The sequence below is a fragment of the Brassica napus genome, chromosome A1 (genome assembly GCF_020379485.1).
Source record: "Brassica napus cultivar Da-Ae chromosome A1, Da-Ae, whole genome shotgun sequence".
Classification (NCBI taxonomy): Eukaryota; Viridiplantae; Streptophyta; class Magnoliopsida; order Brassicales; family Brassicaceae; genus Brassica; species Brassica napus.
The window spans coordinates 5,864,807-5,876,282 of record NC_063434.1 but is presented as its reverse complement, the minus strand read 5'-3'; the positions used below and the strand labels follow the sequence as shown (position 1 = coordinate 5,876,282).

Genomic DNA, 11,476 nt, shown 5'->3' with positions numbered 1-11,476 from the left:
TGCACTGAAACATATGGGCCATTTACCAATCCTTTGGCTTTAATTTTTGCGGCCATTCTTTAGGATTTTCAATGAGGCGATTTTAGTTAAAATTAAGATTGTGTACCAAAAACTGTAGTGAGACCCACCTTATATATGGTTTATTACAATGGTTATGTGGAGATTAATTCACTCAAATTCATGGGAATAATCGACATAATACTTATTTTTGTTCACACGTAATAAAGCTGTTCATGTGTTTCAAACATTTCCATATAATGATATCTTTAACGAGTAGTGGTTTAAGGCTCACATGGAAAACGGACTGAGCATCAATCTTATTTGGAGGATGAGAATTATAAAAAGCTTTCAGAAACATGAATAAAATCGCATTTATTATATGCGGTTTTAGCTATGCATCTCCGTTTCATCCGCTTCGGTCCGACATGTTTACTTATCTTTCTTATCCACTTGTCAGTTTAGGTTTACTAACATTGTACTAGTCTAGTTAGTTATAACATTTTGTTACTTGGTATTGTTAGCACCAGCTAGTAAAATAAAACTGCTTAACTATAAACACGACATATATTGTATACTTTACGGTTCATTGATGAGAGCATTATTCAATCTTAGACTTCCCCTTCTATATCATCTGCTTTCGTTATCGAACCAGCTAGGTTTATCGAGAAAATAATAATAATAATAATAGCTAAACTCCATGCACGTAAAACACGTACAAATATTAATTTGATTTATCTCGGCCATTTCACACTTGATCACATATAAAAACAAACATGTCATCTTTCACGCTATAACCTCAACTTTAAACAATTATAAATTGCAATAAAACATTTTTGTTTGATTAGGTGATACAATTAAACTTTTAAACTAATTAGATTGACTTGGTCGTCGTTTTGTTTGCTTTTTATTGTGTGTGTGTTTATTTTGCTTGTCGATGAAGTTAATTGTCCTTGCTTAATGCTCAAGAGTCACTTTATATTTTTTTAAATTTAACATAGCTATCAATACATTGTTTCCTTACATGTATGATAAAGTGTCAGTCTTTATCTCGCCAAGTATTTCTATTCATAATTTCGTAGAACCAATTAGCTTATGCGTGCAGGACAAAGCTATGCGTCTAACTTGTTTGAATGGGTCAGGTGCTATCATATGAAGTAATGAGTCAAAATCTAATCGAGAAATTAGAGTTTTCTTCGAGTCCATTCTCCAGTATGTTTTTTTTATACTGGATATTCGGCGATATGATATGCAATTTTTTTACTATATGGTTATTACCAAATCGTGACGTTCACGTTGTAAAAATGATTTCAATTTATTCAGTTAGAAAACAAACTGTATAGCCTATATATTCACTTGGATTCACTAAAACAAAATAACGAATGAACCAATATATGGTCCATCCAGCACCTATTATTACGTATAACAATTCAGATAATTTCTTTTAAAGCAAGTTTGAACCCAATTTTAGCATGTCAGTGAAATGTGAACGGAATCTAACAACCATTTACACAAAGTTGACTTTGCGATATAATCCGTAGGAGTGATATTAAACTTTGACCGAGAACTAAGATTTTTCATTATCTCTAAATCAATTGGAGACAGAATTGAGTAAATTTTTTGACTGCGGACATTGTTCAACTGATGATGCTTTTGGCCTTTATTTTGACTAATTCTCTCTGTCGGCTTCACTGATGAAATTACAGCATAAATAAATATCTCTCTTACGTTGCAGAATTTTCTTCATTCAAATGTTTGTAAACTGTCACCAATACATAAAAAATAACGAAAAATGTACGCGTTTTTGAACATGAGTATATGACTAAGTCTCCGACATCACCTTACTTCTTTATTAGTTTTATTTGTGTCATTCACTTTTGCATGTGTAATTATTGTATATGTACTAGATCAATTGTTCACACACGCATATCAAAAATATTTAAACCTAAGTTATAACACAAAAAGAACGTATAGAGAGTTATAACACAACAACAACAACAAAAAAAGAAGTATAAAGTACTACCTTATATCTTGGTCGTTGTTTAACTGTGATGTATATGATCCAGTACATTTTACTGAAACATATCAAAGTATTTGAAGTGATTTTCTTATAACATGTGGATTTAATATATAGTTCGAAACTTGACATAACATGTTTTTATCATCAATATATTAGTCCTGCTTTGTCATCAATATATTAGTCTTTTCTATAGGTACAAGAAAAATGTTTTCGTATGTACTTACATTCCTACAAATGTAAAACAAAATCACCCTTTCTTAAATCTTATGTCAAGTTTCGAACTATATATTAAATCCACATTTTCAAGAAAATAGAGTAAGATAATCGACGTACAAAATCTTCATCATCTATAGGAACAGAAAACAAAATGTTTATTACACATATTATTAGAAATGCTTAATGAAATATTCTTTCTCCTCCCCCCCCCCCCCCCACCCCCAAAAAAAAAAAAATCCCCTTGAGTAGTAACATCATGATAATCATTATTTTCATCTTCATCTAATTACTAAAAAGAAGCTATATTATAAATCAAGATCGCTCATCATAAACTCCTCCAACGTTTCCGTCGCTTGGTGAAAATCGTGATAATAATAATCCACATGATCCAAGCCATCATCATAACTACTGTTCACTGAATATTCCCTCAAAAGATCATGATCTTGTTGATCAAACACGGAGTTACTTTCTTCACCCAGCTGATAGGTCGTCGTAGCTTCCGTACCTGACCAAGTCACGTGACGCTCGTTATTCACATGCTGGTTAAGCACATGATCGTGACCATAACTCTTTCGATCTCCGGAGACCGGAAAGATAGCTTCTTTCGAGATTGTAGTTGGAGAACCGAAATCCAGAGTCACCGGACCCCTTCTACGGTTGGATTCACCACCAGAAGAGCGTCCAGTGAATTTCTGCACAAGAGCTCGGAAATTGCTAGGGTTTGCGTTCAGAAGAGTCGTTGGTACGGCTCTCCTCGAAGCCCTAGATCTTCTTCCAGACGTTTCATGAGCCTCCACAATACCACCGCCGTCTCCGAGGGATGATGGCATCATATTAATACCATTGAAGCATGGACTAAGCTCTTGAACTTGGTGTGGTTCATAGTGTTGTAACCACTGGCCTGCTCTAGACGAGTTGTTGTTCATTGGACTTTTTTTTTGTTTTCTCTGTTTATTTTATTTTTTTCTTTGGTGTACCGTGTATTCATTGCATATGCTTTAGGATTAAGGTTAAGGTTACACTTATATATGCGAAGGAGATGTAACCATTGATGGTCGTACTAACCCTGAAATAAAATAAAATAGAACTATTGATGGTCGTTGACTTGTACCTTCAATTTTTAATACGTTTTGTATTTTAATAACTCAATCAAATAATTTGGGCAGTGTGTAAAATCATTATGAGTGTTGAGGAAGTAATTGTATAAACTAGTATTTAGTTTAAATATTCGTATAATGTTTTCTTTTATTGAAAATATTCGGGTAATGTTCTATTGATGTAAACAATTTATGGTGATTCAGTAGTTGGTCACTACTATCTGCATAGTTCAGCTATGGTTAAATTATAAGGATGTTCAGCCTTTTCAGGGATTTTCATTATTCTTTGCATCGAAATTGACCCCAAAATTACTTCGGGTATATAGAAAACATTTGCTTCGTTTTGATTGTGGGTTTGATGGTAGGTTTTCTTAAGCGCAAGTAGGTTCATCCGTTAAATTTTCATCTTAAACATTAAATTTTCTTAATTATTTAAAATTTCAAATCGTTTCCTTTTTAGACTGGAAAATATTTTATATTATTTTCTAATGAACAAAATATTTGACACTTTCTAAAGCAACTGTATTTAACCAACTAATCATCACCCAGGATAAGTAAAATTTAACATTTTTTCTTTTGCAAATCGCTTCCACCAGAAGAAGAAAATATATGTTTTTCACAAACAAAAAACAAGAAAAGAAAATATATCCAAACATGATCATATCGAAGATGTCCGCATAAAACTACTATCAGTTGATTATATTTTTAGTTTTACCGTTTACATATTTATTTATTTTATCAGAAGTTTATTATAGTAATGTGCTAATTTTCAAAAATTCAATTTCATAAGATCGTTAGCTTATATGTAAGTTAATTTCAGTGTTGTATTGAAAGTTGTATATATATACATGTATGTGTAATGTACATTACACCAAAAAAATGTATAATGTACACCAATATTAATATTTTAGGTGGATGGAGATGGAGTGATCATGAAAATAATTTTATAGGAAACCACGAATGGTGATAACATGAAGCATGATACAGAAAGACTTGACTTTGATGATTTCCTCTCTTTTCGGTTCTCTCGATCGTTTACTGGTCAATGCATCTTTTTATATGCCATTGGTTTGGAAACTAATTACTTTTTAAACAAAATTACGATATTTACTTGTATGCAGGGTCGGCCCTTGAGGGCATCTCCAACCCATAACATCATTCTGGTGTCAAAATCACACCATTTTAGTATAATTTTAACATTAAAATTTTTTGAGTCTCCAACCACAACACCAAATATTACACCAAAAAGAATATTCTTTATTATTATATTATTAATTAAGATTCTTTTAGTTTTAATAAATACTAATTATTATATAAATATATTATGTAGCGAAATATTATATTAAAATATTAACATATTTCAAATGTAAATATATTATATTAAAATATTAATTTTAATTTCGTAATTTAAATTTTCAATGTCTAAATTAAAATTTGTTATGTATTTTCAATTTTCAATGTCTAAATTAAAATTTGTTATGTATTCTAAATTTTCAATGTTTACACTTAAGAGAACAAAATAATAATGATAAACTTATTTTTATTTAAAATAATTGATGCAATTGTAAAAAGGTAATATAAATCAAATGTAGTTATATAATACCCACTGAAATTAACAGTTGTGGTTTAACTAAAAAAACAGTTTGGTTTAACAAAAAAAAACAGTTTTGGTTTAACAAAAAAAAAACAGTTTTGAAAAAAAAACTTTTTGCCGTTGCTACAGTGTACCACCAAATATGGTGTAGCACTGTAGCAAGAAAGAGAATCACACTATAATACCGTCATATTTACAGTCTGGTTGGAGAAAAAAAACATTAAATTCAACACTATCTTACCGTTTTACCGTCCGATAGGAGTTGACCTAAGATTTTGGGGACTTATACTGGATCTATGTAAATTTTATTTTTTACAAATTCGAATGCCTAAATTTTTTTTAAAAAACTTATTTGTATATAATTTTTTCAAAAATTTTGGAGACCTGTTACGAATGTTTCACCTAGCGTCCAGAACCACTTGTGGGATGAAAGAAAAGTAATCTCCCCATTTAGACTCACATTCTACCAAGTCGTTTGGTAATTTATAAAATTCATCATTAATTCATTTAAAATGCATTTAGGATAATTGCATAGTGATAAAAAAAAAACTCCAAAATCAGTTTTTTTTCACATTTGACCAACTATTTAGAATATATATAGGATAGTTGCATATGTAAAACTTTTGCGGTCGGAGAGTGTGATAATCTTTAAGGATTGCTCATGATCATCGATATAAATTCAGGTATAAATTAGTTTTGCTAGTGCTGAGATTTTTTCTTGATCGATAACGAGGAGTCGATGACTAATTCATTCTTTCTTTCTAAAGGACTCAAACTTTTAAAATAAAATGTAAATGCTGTTAGAATGATTGGCTTGGATATCACTAAAATTTATTATAGTAGCTTCTTTTTCTTTAACTATATCAATTATATTATATTTGTAATTTTTGTTCAAACTTAAGATAATAAAAACTGAAGCAAACAAAATAAATTTCCCAATCCAGAAAACTTGCTATTAATTAAGGATCGTCTATATATGACGTGAGCAATGACGGAAGCTGATAACGTCGTTACAAGTAACAAGTTAAAGAATATAATATACTTAATTATTCATTAATAAATTTACTGTATGTATCATACTAACGTGACTATTTTATTGTAAGAAATTTTAAGCGTAAGTATTGTCATTTCAATAAACCCAAAATAGATTTAATTACCGTTTAACCAGCTGTCACTAGTTCGTCAATTAGGCGGTGGGTTTATTTGATGAAGCTTCCTAACGCCTTATTAAAATACACAAATCCAAGTACTATGTAATATGTACAAAAGAACGTACACGACCGATGGACCAGAAGACTTGAAGTTTTTATTAAAAAATCACCAATAGTATTTCAATTCTAAAAATTTTTAAAATCGATTTTTTTTGTCAACTTTAAAAATCGATTTAAGTTACTCAAATAACTTTAACATTAAAATTTACTTATCTTGAATTAAATATTAGGCATTCAAGTAATTGTAAAATACTTAATTAAACACTTGAAAACCCAATCCAAATACCAAAATTTCCACTATATAAGTACGAAAAAGGAGTCAAACACGCAAAAACTGTATATGCAGCCAATAAAAGATGCTTTCAAGAAGTCAATAGTAAGTTGGCGTCAAACATCTTGACCAAAAATCACAATTCTTAGTGCTCACCAATGTTCAAGGGACTATATGATAATATGATTTAAGTAGTTGACATGTGAGTTATATTATCTTTCTACAAGGAAAACCTCAAAGATAATTCTTCGTTTGAATTCAAACTTGTGGAAAATTTCTTCTACTTCTCATATTTGCTTTTGGACAGCAAAAAATTATGAGTAATTATATATATGATTAGTCTAACTACTTCTTAAACAAAAGTACGGTTTAAATTTGTTTTGACACAATATGTGTTTGCGTTTATATAAAAACAAAATAGAGAAACTATTATACTTTTGATACACAAAACATTTCTTAATTATGTGACAACCCGAGTTCAAACCCGACATAACGTGATCTCTCAGTCCATGTCAACCCGATTAAATGATTCAAGAGCAACTTCAGGACATGTTCGTGATCATACCAAAAATGTTCGTGATCTCTCAGTCTATCCTATCAAATATCTCACATTGAGACTTGAAAGACTTGTGGGCTAATATTTAATTGTATGGTAATCTTCCATTTTAATCTAAATCTGATACCGTATGTCAAATAAAATAACAATATTTTTTATTTACTTACTAAATTTTTCTATAGTGAAGTAACAAAAAACTTGTGTAATAGAATTTTGACAAAATAATTACCAAAAGGAATTTTATTATTTTATATTTAATTTGGAAAACAAAACTGTAACATACAAACATAGCCTTTAGTGAAGATAATATTTATTATAATTTTTCAATCTAAAAGCTTATTTTTTGCCCTTTTAGAATGAATACTAACAGATTAAGAGAAACTTATCCTAGTGATATTAATAGTGATATGTTCAAGAACAATATGTTTTCCTTCACAAAAAGAAGAAGAAATAATAATAAGGGAGAGAATTATGTCCTATATAAAATTTGTGAATATGTCCTATATAAAATTATGTCCTAAGCCAATGTTTCGAATTTTCAGCATAGCTCTGTGAATTATGTTCATATTAAACTTGTGGTAGAATTGAAATTTCCCTTTTAATATAATATAAGATTTCAATTTCTCTCGATTGTGGTTTGTCTATCCGTGGCAATCTGATCCCACAAACTTCACGTATTATTAGATATCTAATTCTGAATGCGAAGGGACATATCATATATATCTCATATTGAGATTTGAAAGACTTGTGAACTAATGAAATGTGTGGCAATCTTTCAATCTGTAGCTAGTTTTTGGATATGAAATCATTCAATTACTAATATATCATTCTGGTGATCTAAAGATAATTTTTTTCATTCAAGAAAAGGTCTCAAAAACGAAGATAAGTTTGTTTGGCAGTGACGAAGACATCTATGCATCTTACTAGTTTCAGATATCTCTGGGTCTTAACCGATGCTCACATGATTTTCTTTTGTTATATATATATATATGTGTGTGTGTGTGTGCGTGTGTGTGTTAAGGATCAGGAGGATTGTTTGATATAATCTTGACTCGAAAGCTACATGCAGAGAACCCTCAGATTCTAAAAAGGCATAACTCGTAAGAAGGAAACATTTTACCACCGCTAACAAGTTTTTTAGCTGTACCACTTGTCTGTACACAAACATTCAATTTTTTTTCCATCAAAACTTAAATCAAATATATTAAAATGTTAAACTCTCCTGCTTAAACGGACAAGTAACTCAGAGAGATACATTCTTGTTGGATTGTTGATGTTTTGAAGACTCGCAATGTTGCTGAGGATGATGTCTAAAACTTGTCTGTCCCTAACATTCATGAATAAACAAAAACTCTTTTGTGAAAAAAAAAAAAAAGAGAAGCGCAAGAAAATCCGAGATAGCTTCAAAAGGTCTAGTTCAAGTCTTTTACCATGTCCTGAAGTCTTTCATACATAACTTGATCTGGTCTGAAACTTAATTGATCCTGCCATAATTTTCAACATTGAATTTTAATTAAAACCAGCTCAAAAACTCATCTATGAAATAAATATTTGAGGTTATGCAGACTTGATTCAGTGAACAACTTACAGTTTCATAAAGCCTTTGCTGTGTTATGGATTGTCCCTGCAATGAGATATAATAAAAGGATCTTCAGCAGTTTAAACACCATAGAACATAAGCAGTTACATACATACCAGTGAGTGTATGTTTTGATGGGAAGTAGAATATCCATTTCGGTTTGAGGCCATCATGCTGATTTGTCCCTGTTGGTCACAGAGAAGAGCTAACAATGTTAGATTGAAGTTTGACCTTTTCTTATATTATATAGCTGTAAAGGACTTTTCTAGTGTACCATTTCATGTGACATTTGTTGAGCGCTGAGGTAGTCGTCAAGAATCGAGTAACGGTTTCTTTGTTCTTGCAAAGCAGTTTCTTTCCAGGCTTCATGTAATGAATGTTCCTTTAGACAAAGAGAAAGCCACGTTAGCCCAAAAACTTGGTCTTATGAAGACAATGATCATGAGATTAACCTGTCCTGTGTCAGCCACATTCTCATTAAATGAGTTGTTGTTGTTATGTTCTTCATGAGCTACATCAGAGTCTGACTCTTCAACAATGTGTATCACATTACTTGTGATCTCACACTTTCTAAAAGCTTCATTCAGCACATTCATCACAGCGTTATAACTCTCTTCAGATAAAGATGCTTCCTCACTCAACTTCAAAGACCGGAGACAAAGATCCGTATACCGCTGAGCCTTAGTTAAATCTCTAGACATCAGATCAGACTCAACAGCTTCTCTCCTTCTCGCATCTTTTCTCCAACGCTTCAACACATACCGAGAAGGAACACTAAGTTCTCCAGACATCTGCAGAACAATCATCGCGTGTCTACAAAGAAACCCTTTGAACTCAAACAACCTACACGAACAAACAACTTCAGATGATTCAGAGCTCCACACCACAACGAACGCACGGTTCTGCTCATAGTCTTGAACCCTGAAAGTCATCTTCTTGTTGTTACCCTCGTCGCTTTCTATCTTCGGATGACAAGCTACACCTCCCAACACCTCAACCTGAAACCTCTTGAACATCTCACGAGTGTACAGCTCAGCCATCTGCTTCCCAAACGGTGAAGGAGACTTCAAACCAGGCTGTTTACACAACGTATCAATCTCAGCCTTCTCTTCCTCTTCAACCCTCTCTTGCATCATCCTCTTGTACTGATCAAGAAACGCTCTCAAAGTGGTCTTCCTTTGAATGTACTTATCCAAAACAGAATCTGTACTACACATCCCCGCTAGAGAAACGTCTTGCATATACACAGGAACCCAATGTTCTCTATCTTCATACAGAGAACGAAGCCAATCATTGTCTCTCACATCAAACCTATCAACCACCTCACACCATCTCTCTTCAAACTCATCTCCCTCGCAAGAACCGTAAATAACTTCGTTTATCTCATCCACAAAGCCTTGACCAACCTTCTCAGACATCTGACCAAGAGTATCATACATGTTAAAACAATGTCTAGACGATGGCAAAGCTTCAGAGACAGCTTCTTTGAGGGTCTGGTCGTGTTTGGTGAGTATAACTCTAGGTTGACATCCGTGCATCGCCTTTAACCATGACTTAAAAAGCCAAACGAATCCTGATTTAGTAGACTCATCGTCTAACAACAATCCACAACCAAGTAACAACCACTGTCCATGGTGGTTAACTCCAATAAAAGCCACAAGAGGAAGCTTATACTCGTTCTTAACGAACGTAGTGTCTACAGACACAACATCAGAGAAACAAGCATAGTCCAATCTCCCCTTTGCGTCAACCCAAAAGACGCTTCTTAGAGTCTGATCAACGGCGTAGAAGAAGAAAGGATTCTCACCTTGCATATCAGTAAAGAAGCTTAGGAGTCTCTCAACGTCTCCACCCTCCAAAGCTTGAAACTTTCTGCTGCTTTTCATCTCCTTTCCACGTCCACAAGACTCTCTTATGGAAGTGGTTTGACCAGAGGGGAAGGTCTCGTGGTTATGTTCTTTGACCAAAGCGCGAATCACCCACCTCCCATCTTGTCTTTTCTTGACGTGTAAGCAGGCTTTACAATCTGTTTTGGAGGAAGAAAGGTTTGTTCTTCTCCCGCGTTTTCTCGCTTGAGGGATGTTTATGTCTTCTTCTTCTTCTTCTTCTTCTTCTTCTTCTTCTGCTTCATTTGTTTTCTTGGTTCCGTAGCGTGTACAAACGAACTTGGCGTCGATGAACTTCCCACTCATTCTTGAACGGCGGCTAGCTTTTATAATGGTGTTGAAACCGATATATTTGGCGTACCCTTTGTAGAACTCAAAGGCTTGCTCTTTGGATTCAAATTCTAAACCTTCGTTGATCCTTTGATCATCATCACATTCTCCTGACGACATTTCGAGATCAATCTCCATTCAATGAAGCTTTGCTTCACCCTTTTAAACTAAACCTGTGAACACAGAGTTGGTTAGTCATCCAAAGTTGGAAGCTTTACGTCATTAATGTAAAGCAAAACAGCTTCAGATATGGAAACAAATCATCTACACAAGAAAAGTCAAAACCTTTAATATCCATAATCAGCTCAAAACCAAATAGTTAAGAGATTTAAGACAAAACAATAAAACTCATGATTCAGACAAAAACACAAGGAACGACACGTAAGCAACTCTGATCGATGCACTAACTACGGTACAAAACAGGGGAAAACAGTTACATGAGGAGGAAAGAAGAGAGTGATGACTGGTGGCGAGTACAGAGTCGATCTTCGTTTCAGCGAAGTTTTGATCTTTAGGGCGAAGAACAGTCGTCTCCTCCGTCGTACTCGCCTTTTTTATACTCGCGGTTATGTTAGGCCTTATTGGTTCATTCTCATTTCTCACCACTTCTCCGGTTATTGTAATACTAAACCGGATTCTAATTGTCGATAACCGAATATCTTTTTTGTCGTAAACCGGATTCTTCTGTAAGGCTAAAAAGAATCTTGAGCTGTCCGGTT

The 11,476-nt window shown here is 33.1% G+C and overlaps 2 protein-coding genes across 3 annotated transcripts; both read right to left on the bottom strand.

Annotated features, from left to right (window-relative positions):
- Positions 1-1,997: 1,997 nt before the first annotated feature.
- On the bottom strand, positions 1,998-3,265 carry LOC125575899. The gene has a single exon (XM_048735112.1). The coding sequence runs from the start codon at positions 3,157-3,159 to the stop codon at positions 2,539-2,541; it is 621 nt and encodes a 206-aa protein (XP_048591069.1). The 5' UTR covers positions 3,160-3,265; the 3' UTR covers positions 1,998-2,538.
- Positions 3,266-8,060: 4,795 nt separating this feature from the next.
- On the bottom strand, positions 8,061-11,358 carry LOC106437517 (protein FAR1-RELATED SEQUENCE 1). Of its 2 annotated transcripts, none has more exons than XM_013878413.3 (7): positions 11,195-11,358; positions 8,994-10,930; positions 8,816-8,923; positions 8,658-8,726; positions 8,551-8,586; positions 8,393-8,446; positions 8,061-8,289 (listed from the first exon to the last, which is right to left on the bottom strand). In XM_013878413.3, the coding sequence occupies exons 2-7, from the start codon at positions 10,893-10,895 to the stop codon at positions 8,206-8,208; spliced, it is 2,253 nt and encodes a 750-aa protein (XP_013733867.1). In that variant the 5' UTR covers positions 10,896-10,930; positions 11,195-11,358; the 3' UTR covers positions 8,061-8,205. The 2 variants fall into 2 exon arrangements, with proteins under 2 accessions (XP_013733867.1, XP_013733877.1); XM_013878423.3 differs by having other exon boundaries at positions 8,061-8,283.
- Between the last annotated feature and the right edge of the window lie 118 nt (positions 11,359-11,476).